This window comes from Agelaius phoeniceus, chromosome 1 (assembly GCF_051311805.1).
Source record: "Agelaius phoeniceus isolate bAgePho1 chromosome 1, bAgePho1.hap1, whole genome shotgun sequence".
Lineage (NCBI taxonomy): Eukaryota > Metazoa > Chordata > Aves > Passeriformes > Icteridae > Agelaius > Agelaius phoeniceus.
In genome coordinates this window covers 118632850-118652702 of record NC_135265.1, presented here as the reverse complement: position 1 = coordinate 118652702, position 19853 = coordinate 118632850, and the positions used below count along the sequence as shown (strand labels likewise).

At 37.3% G+C, this 19853-nt stretch overlaps 1 protein-coding gene across 2 annotated transcripts in view; it reads left to right on the top strand.

The window, feature by feature from the left end:
• CYP7B1 (cytochrome P450 family 7 subfamily B member 1) overlaps positions 1 to 19853 on the top strand; it is a 125126-nt gene that overhangs the window by 90962 nt on the left and 14311 nt on the right. The window contains exons 2-4 of one of the 2 annotated variants that reach the window (XM_077186020.1): positions 11991 to 12142; positions 18434 to 19030; positions 19474 to 19680. In XM_077186020.1, coding sequence (XP_077042135.1) covers positions 11991 to 12142; positions 18434 to 19030; positions 19474 to 19680 — 956 coding nt within the window. The remainder of the gene's footprint in view (positions 1 to 11990; positions 12143 to 18433; positions 19031 to 19473; positions 19681 to 19853) is intronic. The other variant, XM_054643958.2, reaches the window with a different exon arrangement.

Genomic DNA, 19853 nt, shown 5'->3' with positions numbered 1-19853 from the left:
CACCTGTGTGACTGCCCCATCTCCCCAGGCACCCGGCTAACAGGGGTGAGGCTCTGTGAGTGTAGCTGCACAATGGTGAGGGCGAGGGCTCATCCGGCATGGAGGTGTGGCCAGGGTCAAGTCAGACCACACCCTCTGTCAAAGCCACTTCCAGAAAGCAGAAAGACAGGTCACTGTCATAGGAAACTCTCTTCTAATGGGAACAGAAGGCCCAACATGCAGACTGGTCACACCTATTTGGGAAGTCTGCTGCCTCCTGGGTCCAGCTTAAAGATGTGAAGAGAAACCTTCCCACCCTGTTATGGCTTTCAGATTATCATCCATTATTGATTTTTCAGGTGGCAGTCTGAAAGTCCCAACAAGAAGTCTGAGGGCAGTCAAGAGAGACCTCAGGGCTTGGGATGACTGGCTAAAGGAGCAGTTGCACAAGTAGTGTTCTCCTCTATTTTCAGGGAATGGTGGGGAAAAATAGGAAGAGCCAGCAGATCAATACCTGGTTCCAACCCTGGTGTTCACCCGTTTTTCATCATGGGTTGGCTGAGTTTTGGGCTCTAGTATTGAATTTACAGGAAAGACAGGGAGGCACTGGAGCACGTCCAGAGAGTGGGAAGGAAGCTGGTGGAGGTTCTGAAGCACAAGTCCTATGAGGAGTGGCTGAAGGAGCTGAGGTGGAGAAAAGGAGGCTCAGGAGTGACCTAACCACTCTACAACTCCCTGAAACTGGATCAGTCTATTCTCCCGAGTACCAATAGGTAGGACAAGAGGAAATGGCCTCAAGTTGCACACAGGGAGGTATAGATTGGATGTCAGGAAAATTTCTTCATCAAAAGGGTGGTCAAGTATTGGAGCAGGTTGCCCAGGAAAGATTGGTTGGGTCCCAGTCCCTGGAAATACTTGTGTGGAAGTAACACTTGGGGACATGGTTTAGTGGTGGACTTGTCAGTGCTAGGGCAATGGTGGGGTGTGATGATCTTAAAGGTCTTTTCCAACCTAAATTACTCCATTATTCTATGAAATTACTCAGTAGGATGGTATCTGGTTTTGAAAAAAGAAAATAAAAGGATAGATAATATATTTTTATATATAGCCATCCCGGATTCTTCAGAAAGATGATCTTAATATTCTTAATATTCTTCATATTCTTAATATTGAAAGATGATCTTAATATTCTTCAGAAAGATAACCTTAATATTTTTTTGTACAGGAATCAAATTAAGAAAAAAATTAAACAGGTATTCATTTGAATTCTAATGTCTCTGATTACAGTCCCCAAGTTTGCTCACTTTAATTTAAAAAATTGAGAATTTTATTTATGTTTTCTACTTCTTTTTTCATAGCAGAGGGATTTAAAACATGTTCAGACCCTATAGTGTCCCAGTCACTGTTCCATCTTTCAATCTTCAGTTAGTAATATCTTACTTTCTGTGACTGCAGAATGAAAACGTATTCTTGATTTACCTAAAACTGGAATTAGTTAGTTTGCCTAAGACCAACAGAGATTACATTTGAGAGAACTCACACAAATACAAGGCTTCACTTAGGTTTAACCCTTATGCCCTTGAACACAATAGAGTTTACATAAATATTTAAGAAGGGCAGCCACAGACCAATTAAAGGAATATATTTTCCAAGCGTCAAACCATTGTTTTCAGGCAATGCACTGATGCTCCTAAATTAATACATATTAAATCTGTTAAGGGCTTAGCAGAGTTTTAGGCTCAGGAGAGGGAAAAGCAGCTGAGAGCACCCCAGGGGGAGGTCGGGCAGAGATTGCCCGTGAGACACACGACCCACACTCTGCTCGGTGTGGCTGAGGGTGGCTGCAAGCTGCTCTGCAAATCTGCCCGAGGACGACAGGGCACCACCATCGCTGTCGTTAAGTCCTTTCAGCATCCTAGGAAAAGCTGTGGGCAAGCTGAGAAGGCTGTGACTGGCTTCATTTTGATATTTGCTAAATAAAATTGAGGAGCAGCTGTTTTGTGGGAAATATATTTAAGGGCTATTTTTTTTTAATTTAAAAATAAAAAAATGTTTTAAGATACTTCAGAATTCCCCTCATAATGAGAGATCTAGTTTCAGTCTAGTCCTACCCAAGACTGCTTAGTAAAAGACTGCACTTTTCATATCCATTCACTTCAGACCCGAGTCCATCAGATTGCTGTTTCATAGTGTATAGTATGAATTATAGAAAAGTGCTGCTCATATGTACATTTATGTTAAAAGTATCACTACACAGACCTAGGAAAATACATTTGCAAGTAATTGGATTTGTGGCTCCCTAATTGTGGCAGCTTGTTAAGGCAGGGATAGGACTTATCCAATGTGAACTATGAGAAAGTCTTGATTTAAAAAAGACCCATATGCTCTTGAATGCAGGGGCAGAGCTGGAGCAGAGCTCAGGGTGAGAGAAGGAGGGAAAGGTACAAGTGAAATGGAAAAGAAGTTTTGGAAGAGGAGTAAAGAATGCCGAAGCACATCTAGGAAGGGGAAAAAGAGGAGAGACTTGTTGCAGCTAGTGAAAAGCCAGAGATAAAGAGTGCAGATTGCTGCATGCTTTCTGCTGAAATAGATCACCTGCAGTTTCTGCTGAGAGAAGGAAAATCAGTTCAGAAGGAGAAACTAAGGTGTTAATCTAGGTTGGTGGCAGAAAGAGATGAAGAAGGAGAGAATTAATGTTTGTGGGGAATCCCATTAGAAGACTGTTTCTCTTAATGTGTGCAATAGACTTGTAGCACTGGAAGGAAAAGAGGAAAAAGAAGTATCTGGAAAGAAAATATGAATAATTGAATAATCTTTGAAAGAGAAGACCTACTGATACTGTGTTCATCTTACAGACTTTAAAGCTTTTGAAACATTCACCTAAGTACATATTCAAATGCTGTTTTCCTGTGATACATGCCTTGCTGACAGGATTAGTTACCTTCTCTCATTTTATCAACTTCGAGTTTATTTGCAAATAAGTGAACTAAATAAGGTACCTGGAGTATTTTTGTGTTTATCCAACTGTTGAGACTACACTTTGGGGTTTTTCAATACATTTTTGAGCAAAATATGTCCTGACTGTTAATTCTGTAATACAATTTGTGAAATGTCTGACATCTGAAGCTCATGGGGGAGAGGAGGGAAATTGCTTGCAGATCACCATGTGCTTCTGTGCTTCCACTTGGGGAATGCATGGCCATAACTGTGGGAGTCATGAAATTGTTAATTAAAAATCTTAGCTGTATTTCATCTTTTTTCAAAAAGATAAAATGCAAAACCTTTTCTTCTTCTAAAGCTATGCACATGGAGATTTTTAGATAGAGTAAGTGGCCCCGTTTTCTAGTTAATTACCTCAATAAATCAGGGGTGGGTTGCTGGTATTTGAAAATTCTATGTATGGTAGACAGAGTGAGGGACAGAGCAGTTTTCTGCAGTGGTCTGTTGCTGGTCAGTAATGGTATATAATGCACTTAGGTCAAAAGGGTGGTACTGATACTCACAATGCCACCATGGTTATAACATCAGAAGCTTGCAGCTAAACCCCAAAATATTATAATAAAACTGTTTGTGTTACAACATAGGAAGTGTTAGTGTTACTGCAACAAAAAAAATGAAGTTATGGCACCACTCAGTTTTTCCTATGATGTTTGCATATGTGTGCATATAGAAGTATGTGCACATAAATGCATATGTGTGTGCATATAGAAGTATGCTTATATACACATAATCTGTTTTAATATGCATAATCTGATTGATATAAACACATAATTGATAAATACATGTGTACACACACACATGCATCCTGATGAATTGCATTTGCCTCTTGAAAATGGCTAATACTCCCTGAAAGAGGAGATGGAGAGAGTGTGATTTTATTGGTACTGTTTGATCTTAGAATTGAGGATACTTTTGCAGTGAACAATGCAGACATGCACTGTAGAAAGGCTGTTCCTGTCTCTGCCTAATTCAGGAGACAACAGATGGGTGTGGGAAGACAGGAGAGCACAGTGGGGAAACTGGACAGGACTCACCAACAGCCTTGCTTCTGCTCTGTGCCACTGCAGCGTGTGTGGTTCACAGTGGTGACAGTGGTGGTCAGGATTCAAGAAGGGGTTTGGCTGAGGGTGAACTGGAAGTGAAAGCAGGTGGACAATAGCTGGACTAAGAACACATTGCAAGAGATAAGAGCAAAGGCAACCCAGATCTGAACAGGAGAAGGAAGATCTGGTTTGAGAAGAAAGTAAACAGTGGGTGGGAAAGGGGCTCAATGGTCATGGCAGTTCATCTAGGCATCCCAAGAGGGTGGAAGTATGCAGAGGAATCGGAAGCAGGAGAAAAAGATTTTCATATGAGTGGGTCAGGAAAACTGACATAAAAAAACAAATACGAGAAAAGACAGAATTAGAGGAAATCTAGTGGAGATACCTTGATGACCTTAATGATGTATCATTAATAAAGACCAATACTTCCAAAAAGCTTCTTTTCTCTCTGGTGATTATAGAGATGTCTGGTTAACCAAGATTCCAAACTTCTGGAAGGCTCAGTTGCATTAAATGAAGGGTCTATTTTCATCACCCTTTTTGTCCTAATAATCATCCTGCATTATTTAGCGTGCAGTTTTATAGAAAACAATACTTGATTTTTACACTAATTATTTTTTTACTGCTGAAATTACATACTACATTCTCAAAGAAAACACTGTTGCTGCATACAGAAGCAGCAATATTTTTCCATCTAGCATTCTCCTCTCTTTCCTTGTTACCAGGGATTTTAAAATGTGATAATGTCCCACCACTGTTTCTGAGATTTCCTGAATTTATTTGTTTGCTCTTTATTACGTAAGGAATGATTTCTGCCTGTTTGAATATATTTCTGTGGGGAGTGCTGACATTCTTATCCACACTTCACTTGTCACTTCCAGGCCAGACGGTTAATATGATTTTCCTACTATGAGCTACTTACTGTGTACAGTTTTAACATGTGTTAAATGCAGCAAAGCAGTATAGTGAAGTGCAGAAATGAATTAGGGAAGAGAGGGATATCAGACAAAAGTCATTGGGTAAAGTCAGTTAATGTGCAGCATAAATATGTTCCTAATAGGAGTGAAAGGAAATACAGGTGGATCTTCTGATACTATCCTTCTCACATGAACATGAGGAAAAAAAGTGTTTGTGTTTGTGGATAATACCTAAAGAGGAGTGTCTGCGAGCCTGCAAAGGAGGGATTAGCATTCCAAATGGCGAACTGGAAAACACAGAGGACTAATCAACAGCATCTGGATGGGAGCACAATTTTTTCCCTGGGAAAAGGCTGAGAGCTGTAATGGTTCCCAAGTTGGATTTTTATCAACATGCTGGTGATTTTGCACAGAAAGCTGAGGTTGTGCTGGGAAGCAAAGGGTGTCACCCTTGAGATGGAATAGGTAATTGTACTGCTGTGCTCAGTGCAGACACTGCCATAGAGAAAGGTGTGAAAAATCAAGAAAGAAGTTATACAAGTATATAGAGATCTAGAAAATAGTTATGAGGAAATACTGGAAGAAATGGAGATTGTTTAACCTAAAAAAGACTAAATGAGAACATAATAAGTACCTTTAAATGCATTAAGTGTTCCTGCAGAAGTGAAGGGAATAATTTATTCTCTTATCCTTTGCAGACAGAGTGAGGAGTAGTGGGCTTGAGATAAAGCCCACTACTTTATGAAGTTAAAGGTTAGATGTGAGGAGAAGCAGATTGCTTGGGGAGACTGAAAAGACTCTGTTACTGACTGTCTTCAAGAAGGGCATAGGAAAATATAAGGAAGATACCAATGCACAGCACCCTACCTGGGGTACCAGGTATGAAATCAGTAACCTCACATCATCTCTGCCTAGCCTATTTTTCTTTAATTAAAGCTGAATTAAGAAAGGAAAAGTCGTGGACTGGACAAATAATCTCAAATGTAAAATTTAATAGAATGACCTTGGGCTTGGTCAGGGAAAGTGTTGAGTAGTTTTGGCTGCTCTCATAGCCTTTACCCAGAGCAGAAGCAAAGTGGGATTGCAAAATGAAGGCTATGGGCCCTAAATTTGTATTAACTTTTAATACTGATGAATTATTGTCTCATTGGCCTATCCTGGCTGTTATGAAACTTTACATTGCATTTGGTATTGTAAAATTTCTCAGAATGTTGAGCCTTTGATAAAGCCTGAGCCACAAGCACTTTCTTTGTGGGTTTCCATTTTAAAACTGTTCAGATTACTTTCCTACAATGGTATTTACTTGCCTTTTGGCTTCTTAGGCAATGTCCCAACTGGTAACTAGAAATAGAGGTAGAATTTATAGATGTGTCCTTCAGCGCAGTGTGCAGTGTGAAGAATTGCTATGTACAATGTCAACGTACAATTCTTGATATAATTTAGCCTAAACTGCAAAGGAATAAGATTTCTTAGAGAGTGATATTTCAGAGTTACTGAATGAGTTATTAGGTCTTGACATTTTTGGGTATTTGGGGATTACCTAGATTGAATTGCTTGAAGAGAGAGAAAAGAAGATGCTCCTGTGGTGAATGGATTACAGTTGGAGATCTTAGCAATAAAACCTTGTATGGTTTTAAAGGAGAAAAAATGTATTTTTTATTAAAATCACAGAAAATTTTGACACGAAAAGCTTTCAACAAAAGGATTGCATTTTTCTGGGGGAAAAAAAAAAAATCACTATAAAAATTCACTAGTTGGTTGATTTGCTTTTGTCAGCATTTCTCCCAGTTTGTCTCACATTACCTGTAGAGTCTGTTTTGCTGTACTGCTCTTTTTGGGAGCGCAGATAAACTCTCCTCTCCTTGGAGTGCTCAAAAGTGTATTTTCTACTTTTTTCTGTGTCTTTGTCCTTTCCTTTTATGAGTGATTTTTATCCTAAAGGAAAAGAGATGGTGATCAGTACTGCAGTATGAAGCCACTTTACCTAGGCATGGTATAGGCAGTAGCAGTGTGAGGTTTTTCTGTCCAGGATTCGCACTTCATCTAGTCAACCCGTGTCTCTCTCAAGGTGATGCATCCATTTACTCCCCACAAATCTGAAAGCAGTGACCAGATAGGAGCAATGTCTTTACCTCCACAGGAAGTTATGTAAGCTGAGAATCCAAGGGTAAAAGATTGTATATTGCTAAAACTCTCATCTGGCTTGTTCTGCAGGGAATGCTTTTTCGTACTGCATGTATTCAACCTGGAAGATTTAGAGTTCCAGGAGATCACTGAGTGAGATAATTTGGGTGAGGTTTTAAGACATGCATAATTTTATAAATGTCAAAAATTGCATTGTGGCCAAATATTTGACAGAAAATTTTATTTTCTGTCCTCATAGATGTAGAACACCTATAAGTAGGTCTAGGGGAAAAATTGCAAAATAAAAAAAAAAATAGAAAGACTCACTGGCTTCCTCCTGTCCTAAGTTTCCTGTGTTCTCTCTCTCATAATACAAGAAGACATTCCAGACACCACATTTCTGGGGATTACCTTTCTTGGGGTTGAAGCCTTTGGCCTCATTCTTTTCCTCACAGTTAGAGTGTTCATAAGCCCCTGGAAAGACACTGTCTGTCATGTCTTGTTGCTTAAATATTGTGATCGAGCCTGTGAATAATCTCTAACTGCTTTGACATGTTCATAATAGCTTTTGTTCTACTCTGTACCAATCCATTTCCATTCCTTAAAGTCCCCTGACATGGTGTGTTCCAGCTTGGACATGGTATTATGATTGTTTGTCCAAAGATACTATGGAAAATTCAGAGCACTAACTTTAACTTTTGTGAATGATAGCGAGGTTTGGAAAGTGAAAATAACCCCTCTGTGGCAAAAGAAGGGTCATTCTATATTATTGTTAGACCTTTTTCTCCTGGGCTGGTGGGTTTTTCTCTGCCTTTGGTGGAAGTTGTTGTGAAAAGCGGTCAGCTGAACTGGCGTTACCCTGCAGAGTGACGTGTTCCTGTCGGGCTTCTTCAGCTGCGCTGTGTGCAGTGAAGGCTGCCTTAACACCAGATGCCAATCATACACCACCAGTGGATTTGCAAGATTATAGGACAGGAAAAAAAGATGAAGGTTAAGCATGGGGCACAATAGAGATTACTTATGGTAATGAATTGTATAATTTTTCTAGACAGATCTGGATTAATGTTTATCCCAGGCAAAAGATTACTGTATGTCTGATTCTAGTTGTAAACAGACATTATTAAACAGAAGGTTTATGTTCATGAAATGCGACTATGGGTGTTAAAGCACTTATGATTTATTATGTGCAAAAAGAAAAATTAACCTGTTCATCTGCTATAGTACAAGATGCGCTGTGGGTTTTTGCATAATTTGAAAGGCATCTGCTCCTTTGGAATACAAATAACCAGTGAGATGAGAAAGATTCTCCTCTCATTTACATGGGTTCAATGCCTCACACTGCAGTGATGTTGAAATGGTGAAACCAAGAAAAGAATAGTTTTGTGTGCTTTTATAAAGCAATAATATTTCTGTGAGAGATCATGTTGGCAAAGTCTGTTTGCTTGTGAATCTTTAGGGTATTTTCTTTATAACTAAAAAAAAAAAAAAGATGTTGTGTTCAGAGACCTTTACAAATGACTTTCTGGGATTTCCAAAATAATTCCCTTTCACTACATAAAAGCATAATGTTTAGAGACAATTTATTTTTTTTTATTGAACATTTTCCAAAATACTTATGTTGAAGCTCATTTTTCTCCTGCTTTATTGCATCACTGCTGCTTGGATTAAGTGAGACATAGATACAGCATCCACATTTTTTAGTATTGCCTTACCTCAGTAGCTAAATAATCACACCTGAGTTACTGCCTCCTGTGTTTTAGGTGAGCTGAAAAATATTCCCATAAGGAAACTGTAAACCAACTCCAAAACTTTTCTTTTTTGGTGTAGTAGATGTTGCAACTCTATTACTTGCTAACAAGAAAGTCTCTTTTCTCTGTGAAAGCAACGAAAAATTAGTTATCAAAATCTGTTCGTTCTATTTATGGGCTGTATTTGTAGCCAGCTGATTTTTGCATAATGCCATTTGAAATTATCCATTTAACAATGATGGATGATACAACTGTGTTGCTCTCCCTCCACTTTGTAACTGATCCGTCTACTTATAGATTGCATTGGACATGTTGCTGATGCTTTATTTGTAAAATTCACTCACATATGTGAGAAATTTGTTCGTTAAGTCTTACTGACTTCACAGAGGCTTCTCAGACAAGTAAAGATATTCCTCTATATAAGCAAAACCAGCCCAATATGTGGAGTGAAAAGACCTGGGAATATCGTGAGGTTTGTTAAATACTTTAGAATTTAAGCAGTTAGACTAGACCTGAATAAAATGTAACCTCTAAGACATTCTGAATGCTTAAATTAAAAAGTTGCAGTCCTAAATTTCCATCAAAACGCTTCATCGCTCTCTATTATATATCTTAGCTATATTTTGCATTTGGTACAACAAAATATTTGTCATGAGTAAAATATAACTCTAATGCTTGTAATATTTTCCCTAATTATCAAATTTTACAACTTCTGTGAAGCGTGAGTCCAGAGTTAAAGTTCATGAGCAAATTAATTAAGCAGTAAAAGTTTCTGTGGGTTTTGTTAATGGTTCTGTTTAGCATCCAAAGTTGATGAAGACTTCTGGAGATACTCAGGATGCAGGTGGTAATCCCTCAGGAAATGGGGTTGGCTGCACTGCTCTGCTTGAAGGTTTGTGCAGAAAGGCGCTGGATTTGGGGAGGCACTGAAATACGAGCGGCCGCTCTTTTCTGTGCTGTGTGTTAGCAGACATTGATAAGTCGTGGAGATGACCTCCATCTCCCAAAGAGACAGAAAGCTAGAAATGAAGACACATTTCTGTTATCAGTCTGCTGTGGGTCGTAAGTTGAACTGGTGTTATATTTTTCTCTGAAAGCCACGTAGCTTTGACACAGTGTTTAACAGTGTTAAGCTTATTGCTGCTGAGCTAAACATGTCTGAAGTGAACGATGACCCTCACGTCTTTGCAATAGCAAAATGTCTCCCTGATGTGATCCCGAAGACTTGGAGCATTAAGTTAATTTTCCCCTGGATTTCTGAGCTGCCTTCTTTTTACCCGGCGGAGAGCTCGTGAAGAATACAGCTTCTGACCGAATGACAGAACATGGAGGGTGAAATTAGATGCATTCAATTAGGAGATGACAAAAAGCCTATCTAAATATTTGTCAGGATGCTACTTACAGGACGTAGTCTCCAGCCAGGGAAGTGAAAGGCGGACACTCTCAGGACTTAATAGTCTGAGGGGGAAAAAAATGGGTAAATCATCCAGATTCTTTACAGGCTTGGAAGGGATAATTGAGGGTATCAAGTTGGCTGCTATGCTTCCAGGGCTAGTGATCCCTCTCATGTAATCTCAGATTAGTTCTTTGCTTTTATTCACTTAAAACAAAATTAAACATTACAAAGTTTTCTGGACCATTTGAGTAAATAATGTTGTTATTTGACCACAAGGGGATGATTAATGTGGTGGTTTCTGGGAGGTATTGAAGAAAGAGGAGCTTGAGCTTCTCCTCAATATAAAAAACACACTACAAAACAACCACACAAAATGCCAAGGCCACAAAACTTAAGGAAATTAAAAAGGCACAGCAAACTGTTGACTGTGAGACTGTCGGATAAGAAGATGTACTGGTTTTCCAGAGGACAAAAGATGTTCTTGGAAACTTAAATTTGAAGTTAGTAGTCAGTTAAACAGAGATCAAAATATGCATCTTGGTTTAGCCACATCTGTTTATCTGTAAATTAAATTTATAATAACTTCTTTTAAGTAAGTGGGCAAATCTCTGGCTTTTATTTTTCTGCCCAAAAAGTTTTAATTTTGAAAGTAAAATTAAAAGTAAATACAGCGTACCATGGTTATTTTAATTTTCAAATTTTTTTTTTATGTTACAGCAGTTCAAGGGGGAATGTGACTATGATAGGGTTAATCCAGCTACATAAAAATCCATGCTGTGTATGATAGTAGTAAAGCTTGTGATCCCTTGATCTTTGATTAGATCCAAGCTAGTAAATATCTTGTGTTTAATCAGAATGAGTTGTTCTGCATGTAGTATAAGTCACCTTCACAGATGGGATGTAGCAGCAGAGTTGTTTGTGAATATTTGTTTTAATCCCTTCCAGAACAAGCACGCTTTATGTTTCTTTGTTGTAAATCAGATTCAAGCAACTAAAGACCAGCATGAAGGAAATATATTTACTTACAGTCAGGAGTAGAACAGTGTGGGAACCTTTTTTCCTTTTAAAGAAGAAAGTAACTTAGTAGATTCTTTAAAGGTATTTTATACTATTCTGTAAAGATAACTAACGCACCATGGCTGCTTTTTTAAACTGGGATGCAAACATCAATACCTGTACGTTCTTCTTAAACTGTCCAGATACATTTCTATCTTAGACTATAAATATGAAGAGACTAAGATTTTTTACAGTTAATGTTCAGCCTGTATTATTATCCTATATTTTAAAGTTATTTAGTTAGAATGGCTGTTCTCTGTGCTGGTAAGCTGAAATTACTAAAATGTTATCTGTAAGGATACTTGTTTTGTGTGATGTGTCGGCGTCCTATTTACCTAAATCTGTCATAATTGCCTTCCAATACATCTTCCTCTGACACACCAAATATTGAAAATGAGATGACTCTTTGCTGGGAGCTTTTCTACTGAATGTCATTTTTCTGTGTTCATAACTTAATGGTAATAACTGGACGACCTGTAGTTAAATGCGTCTCAATTTCTCTCACTTATTTTTCCTAATCACCACATGGAGCCTTCAGTGCTCAGAGGTGTGATTAGATTTAACCTGCCATCATATCTGAAGAACTTTCTGTACAACATATTATACATTGCAGGAATTACAGATGTAAATGGTGGGTCTAAGTGTAATATATAAATAGATATAAAGATGAGTTGCTCTCATGCCAAAGTTAACTCCTGTTTTGGTTTTTTTTTTCTGCTTTTAACAGAAAGACTGGAGAGCCCCCACTAATAAATGGCTGGATTCCTTACCTTGGGAAAGCTCTGATTTTTAGAAAAGATGCTTACAAATTCTTACTGGATCAGCAAAAGAAATTTGGAGATATTTTCACTGTACATATTGCTGGTGAGAAATATTTTAGTATGTATCTTGCTTTTTTTCCATCAGTGAAGTTAAATACTAATCCAAATGTTTAGTTTAGAATCTTCTTTAACCCAAAACATTTTTCTCTTGCATAGACCCATAAAAATCCCTCAAATTTGCATATATTGTAAGCATAATAGTTCTCTATAAAATATCACTATCAATGTGGGGATTTATTTACATCTCTAAGTATATATGTATTTTGACAGATTTTGTAGGTATGTACTGTATTAACATAGATTTTGCCAGTACATTAAAATATGTATTGGTGGGTTTTTTCCTAAAGAAAGGAGAACTAACATCATCTTGACACTGCACAGAAAAATATCAGATTAAATTTAGAAAACACTTAAGAAAAAAAGTGCAGAATTTGTTCTCACACATTTTACAACTGGTTGACAGGAACACAAGGGAATGAATGACACATTGACTCAGTGATACAATCGGGACTGGAACACAGAAACTTCCCGTTGCCAGCCTCTTACTCTGATCATGCTTGCTGAAAATAACAATATAATAAAGTATGATATAACCTTGCTGTTTCCTGTATTTATAACTGTATTACTAAGCCAGATTGAATATAAACATTTGAGTGATTTCACGTAGGCACTTAGCTGTGGAAGAACATAGAATAAAACTAAAATCCTGAATGAAAGTTAAATATATAAATTTACATCTATCTATAGAGATCTACTTTTTACTAAAGTCAATATAAAATCCAGTATTTTCTTGTGTTCAGAAAGGCAAGCTCTTATTAATATAGATAGTTACAATAATCTTCTTCACCTTTACATGCTGATATCCTTGTTCAAATGATCAGCTTTAGTCCATATAATTTTTAGTTATTCCTGTAGTTTTAGGGAGCTTGAAACAAAAATATTCAGTGTAAAGTATAAAGTTTGCTTTTTTTTTTTCCTAGGGTAGTAGCATTAGCTTTATATTTCCATAGAAGCAATTTTGGAATTTTTTTTTTTAAAAAGTCAATTAATTTAGTTGCAAGCTGTGTGTTTAATTAATAAAAATTTTCCTCCTTTTAAAAAAATCTGTCCTTTTTTCCTTTGGAAGAGAATTTTTATTGTATTAAATATGTTATTTTTTAAAATTTCATTCAGGATTTTTTTTTTTGAAAACTGGTATAATCAGATCTTTTGCAACTTGAAAGTGAGTTTGGCACAGTACAACACCAACTCTTGTTGAAATAAAATCTTTTTTATTGTTAATTTCAAATCACACAATAATACAGTTTTGGCTTCCTCCAAATACCAATTAATAGCTATAATTCAGATACTAGTACATTAAATTAACCGGATACAGTCATACTTCAGAATCTTAAAAGTGTTTAATCAAATATTTACTTATTTTGCCTCTTTATTATTTTATGAAAGACTATGTTTAGAAGTTTGTGTTTAACCAATTATGAGTGTAATTTAATTTCAGAAATTTCTATTTCTATGGTAAACCAAATTCCATCCAGATAATCCCCTATGTGCAAGTGTTTTGAGCCAAGCCTCCCTTGATAAAGACTGAGGTAAATAAAGTTAGTTCTGGATATCATTCTAGTCTTGTGCAGGGAAATGTTTGATTTTGTGAATTCATCATAACAGAGACACCACTTTAAGTTCTCTTTTTCAGTATAAAAGTGCTGACCATCAGGACTTCACTAAAGAGAAATAGATTTTCATCCTCAAGTCAGGGAGGAAACCAAAGCTAGTTAGTGTCTCCTCTCGTGTCCTGATCCGAAGGCATGCAGGATTTCTGTACGTCTTACTGATTTGACAAAGATGATGTTTCTGTGCTCGGCAAACATAGCATAGCCAGCTGTATGTGGACTATCATTACTTTACCCCCCTGGTGGATGTCTAAAGGTCCTGTCAAAAAATTCTATCAATATATATTTTTATAATTATTGGTTCTCAAACTAGTTCATTTGGAAAATGCGGAACGATGCTTGGAGTTTCTGGCGTTGCCCCGTACTGGTAATGCGATTTTGCTGATTGTACTTTCCCGTGTGATGAGCAAATGATTGTCATCCCTAAAAGTCGCAAGGGACATGGATGTCATCTTAATAAAGAAATTAAAAAGCACATCTTTCTATGAGAAACAATGTAAATTCCTGACCTGTCGCAGAAAATAGTTCTCTAATTGGTTTTGTGTGGTGGTGCAGCAGAATCGTTTTCCCCAAACGTCATGCCAGCGCAGCACCACTGTACATCATTGTCAGCAGTTCAGCAGAATCTCCCTAATAAGAGGACGATTACGTAAATGCGATAGTCTTGGGGAAAAAAAAAAAAAAAGAAAATATCAGAAAAGAAAATAATAAGGAGGGGAAAGAGAGAGAGAGAGTCTGTGGCTCTGAGATGATCATACTTCCCAAGCCCCTCTGCTTGTTAAGGGTCAGCAGCATAGGCAGACTGCTAGGTAAGAACTTAAAGAGCTTGAAACAGTTTTGTCATTGTTTCTTGGGATTAAACTTTGTGTCCTTTTCCTCTCAAGTTCATAGGAGTGATAATGAACCCTGCAACATTCTCTCTGAGACTATTATTATTTAATAAAATAATTTTCGTGGTTTTGACTAAGCACATTTGCTTTTTGAATACTGCTGCTGTCATTCTTTTCTTTAAAGCATGATACACCTACAGTAGCTTATCACATTTTTCTCTCATAGGCAAAAGGTAATTTTCATTAACTCCTTATCAGGCTGAAGCCTGCTCCAAGCATTACTGAAATAACATCCATCATTAGATGCCATCTGAAATGCTTGTCTTTCATCATTAGCATTAAAAAGGTCCAGAATGCATTATTAGAGTAATTTCTTAACTATCATACAAATACTGGCTTCTGTGCTCAGATTTACCAATGTTGACAATTTTCATATTTTCCACATCAATCTTCTATTTCTAGGAGATTGTAGAAACTAAATTGAGATAACCAGGCTATTTGCAGCATGGGTGTAATGCAGACTGAAGAACCAGATAGTGAAGTATGAATTCTCTATAGCCATTAAAAATAAAAATTCAGAGGGCTTTTTGCAGAAAGAAGGATACATCTCTTGTTTTGACTTGTTTTTACTGTATTAAATAAAATAGCTCAGTGACTTAAACTGCTGTGAATTGGAGTATGACATTTCTATATGTACATGTCTACTTAGTTTTTGGTGTTGAAGGGGTTTTTTACAAACTAACAGGGAAAGGCTTAGTCTCTAGTGGTTTCTGTATGAATATCTTCAATATTTAAGGCTACATGATTTGAGGAAATAGTAGTGTGCCTTCATTTTTGGCTGATTTGGGATTACCTTTTTTAGTACTCTGATAGAAACTCATGAGTATCAAGATTTTGGATTGATTTCAGAAAAGGTTACTTTCCAAAGATTGTCTTGGCATTAGCTGCAGTGGAGAGACATGGGAGTAGAGGGGGAAACTGCATTTTGAAATACCAAATAATAACTGAAAACTTTATGAAAGGTTTTAATTTATTTGTCTCTGACACCACCAGGGACAATCAGTGGGAAGAAACCTGACTGGGGACAAGGACAGGATTTTAAAAGCAAAACTAAGGACCATATTGACACTTTAAAAATTTAAAATCATAACTTGAGGTGAGAAAGTTTGTTCCACTTCGGATGTTTGCTGTTCAGGATGTAGAGGAGGTGTTGGGGCACGATTTTGTAATTAGCAATCTGTTCCTATATGGATGAGACTGGGGTAAGCAGTGTAGCCATGTAGGGCATCTGTGTGCAAGGATGACTGTAATTGTTAAAGGCTCCCAGACCCACTCTCACAACTTTCTAACTGCCATTAATTAGCCTAGGTTTTAGTACTTTCTAATTAAGGGATCTAAAATTAGATTCTCGATGGCATACATAAACAAGCTGCCTTTGTTATAGGGAGGTTCCACTTTTCTGATTATCTAGACCCTTAGTAAATGTAGCAACAAGAAATATTTTGGTTTATGTGTTTATATATGTTGTTGACTTGCAGTGATGTGGTCTGGAACCTGAATTGATTCTACAAAATGAATTATATTTTGTTACATACTTACTTTTTGCTACCAGGAACCTGATGAGAATAATAAAACCAGGATCTGTAATATTCTTTTTCTCAGGGACTTTTTTTTTCAAAGTATGTGCTAGTGGTGAGTGAGTTTTGATTTAAAATTATTACTAAAATTGTTTGTCTGAAAACTCATTTGCTGAAAATCATTTTCTTACTTAAAAAATGATAAGAATTGATGTGCGTTTGCTAAGTGTCTGATTAAAGATCACAAAGAAACTCATATTTTGCATCAGAAATAAGCAGATGGTGGACAGATGGTTTAAATTAATATTAATTAAAAATCTTAACTTAAATTGTTTACCCTGTAAATGCAAAGTTAAGAAGCCAGCTTTCATCTTTAGGGTTAATAACACTCCAAATCTATTTATTAAAAATTGCTCCACTGGACATTCTTTCCAAGCTTTGATCACAAAGATAGTAGCCTCAATAAAGAGCATGAAAGTAGGTGAAAGCTGGAAAGAGAGGGTAATTCTAGGATTCTTAACAAAGATCCTGCAAGACTAAAGTCAAGTCAAGACTAAAAATTCCTGTTAGCCTCTGTAGTCATAGAAAGTCTAAAAAGGGGACTGAGAATTCAGGATCTCTCTTTCATGCTGGTTTCTCAATATACTTTAAAATTACAGCTATGGTTGATTATGTTACAGTAAAACAAAATCCATGAGTATCTTAAAAATGTTCACATACTGTTGACAAAAAAGGAAAAGGGTTCAAATTGTGTCTTGATATGTCCTTTACATTTCCATACTAGTTCACTGGGATTGCAGTTGATGTAATTGGGAGGGGAATTATGGCAGCTGGTTATTGTAGAGGAAGTCCAGAGTGTACCCAGATACCATAGGGCACAGTGTGTGTTTATAAATCAGAATATGAAATAACTATGATAATTCAGATATCACTATATGGTAACCATGGATACTTGACATTTTTAGTGGTAGTGACTACTTTATCTCTGGACATCTGTCACAGAGCCAAATTTGGTCCGCAGTTAAGCATGTAGTGTTCCCATTAAAATCAAAGGAGATTTGTCCCTTTAGTGAGACAGAATTAGACTGTAAGTGCTGGAAGCTTTGCTCTTTCCCTGAGTTTGTGACTGGGATATTTCACAGGGAAAGTGTACATTTTAATAGGCACCCTTTTTCCCTAATGCACCTCTTCATTCAAGGTAAGAATCAGGAACTCTAAATTTAGAACCATCTATTAAGAGCTAAGATTTAATTGAGCTTTGGGAGTGTTAGCATTTTGATTCATGGTAGTTCCTCCAAATGCTTTTTTTCAGCAGTTGTCTTGAAGTTTGGGGAGACATTGCAGGACTTCTCTGGCAGGGACAATTTGAACAAGCAAATGATGCAAACTTGATGCAATTCTATCCCTCTGTACAAGGAGCTGAAGGTGTCACTGTGTCACCTCATTAAGGACCCTGGGAAGGGTAGGAAGTTGGTGGCACACTCTGACACAATGGATCCTAGCACTGGGACAGTGTGTATCCCACAGTGGAGCCCGTGCTAAAAATGGTGCCTGCTACATCACAGGCTGTGACTTCACATTCATAAACTAAGGTAGTCATGTTATGGATACTAAGCACATTCTTAACAAAGAGTTAGAAAAGCTTCAGGGAAAAAGAGCCAGATGTGAGAAAAGCTTTAAATGTTGGGGGTTTGCCGCATGCAGTTAAAGCTGTAACTGGCAGATTATGAGTTCCTCTGTCATCTGCTTGGAAAAAGCTGCCTAGGTGGCATGTTTTCCACTCCAGCCCCTGCCATTCACTTTCCTCTGTGCAGGTGAAATGTGTGTGTTTTTTGCTTTCTGCTAGTGAAAACCTACAGTTTCCAAATGTTGCTATGACTCCACACTGTATTTTCATGAATTAGACCTGAGTAGAAAACTATTTGTTTCAGAGCACCACATTTGAAGAGATCACACACAACTGTTGGCACAAACAGTAGATCTGTCTACATGGAAATGGCTTCACAAGGATTATAGAAGAGCCTGCAAGGATTATAGAAGAGCCTGTACACTGGTGAAATCTTCATCCTGGCAAAGAAAATCTATATAATATTTGTTTCATATTTTTTCTTTTTTTTTTTCTTTTCATATTTATTGACGTATCTTTGCTTTGGGGTTTTTTCTGCACTCTTTTTTCACAGGCTTCGGCTTATTTTCAGTTATTGCTTCTGGAAGTGTCACCAGATTTATAAAAGTGTACATGTCACTAATAATTTTCTGTTCTTCTATTCAGGTAGATATATTACCTTTATCATGGACCCATTTCAATACGTCTATGTCATCCGAAATAGCAAGCAACTTGAATTTCATGAATTCGCGAATAAAATGGCATCCAAAACTTTTGACTACCCAGCCTTGTCAAAAGGAAAATTCCCTGAACTCAAGGAAAACCTGCACAGAATCTACCAGTATCTACAAGGCAAGCCTTTGGATATCATTTCTGACCACATGATGAAAAATCTCCAGGATATATTTGAATGGAAATGCTCACAAGCAACAGATTGGGAAACAGAAAAAATGTACAAATTCTGCTGCTCTGTAATGTTTGAAGCCAGTTTTGTAACACTATATGGAAGAGTTCCTGCTGCAGATGGCCACAAAGTTATTAGTGAAATCAGAGACAAATTTATCAAGTTTGATGCCAGCTTTCCCTATTTAGCTGCAAACATACCAATTGAGTTGCTAGGAGCTACCAAGAAGGTTCGGAAGGAGCTTATACATCATTTTTTACTTCAGAACATGACAAAATGGCTGGGAGGGTCAAAAGTGGTCCAAGCCAGACAAGATATATTTGAGAAATATGAGCTGCTTGGAGATTATGACAAAGCAGGTAGGAAACTTATGAATGATTGCTTGTCTAAAATAAAATAATTTACTATAGACCTTTGAAATAAAAAGGCAAAATGGCGACCTTGAAATTTTTTTATGTTCTTTCTAATTGGCTAATGATAAAATGTTTTACTCTGAAACAACCCTCTATGATAATTGATTTTTTTTTTGTGCTGAGGTGGTAAAACAAGATACTTAATGGTGATAATGAGAAAGATTATAACTGAGCTGCATTTCCTCCCCTTATTCCCCCCACCCCCCCGACATTACATTTCAAACTATTCTCATTAAGCAGAAAATTAGACTTCAGAAGCCTATTGGTCCTCATTAGCATTCACTGATCCTTGGCTGGGTCTGTGTCCTAACATCTTTTAATTAGCACACTGCAAATCTAATCAGTGTAATAAACGCTATTAATCTTCCTTTTCACTTATTTTCTCCCAGCACATCATTTTGCCTTCCTGTGGGCCTCTGTGGGAAACACGATTCCAGCTACATTCTGGGCCATGTATTATCTTCTGCGGCACCCAGAAGCTCTTGCAGCGGTGCGTGACGAGATTGACCATTTGCTGCAGTCAACAGGTCAAAAGAGAGGGCCCACATATAACATCCACCTCACCAGAGAACAATTGGACAACCTGGTCTACCTAGGTAATTTATTTTTATCTGTTACGAAGAGGAGAGGGGCTCTCCCGGCAAACTCGGTTTATCACTCATTTCTGTTTACTGAGAAGGTGGAGGACACAGCTGCCTAATTGACATAATAACACCCATTTACATCAATTATAAATTATGTAGTTTATAGCTGTAGATACTCTCATTGC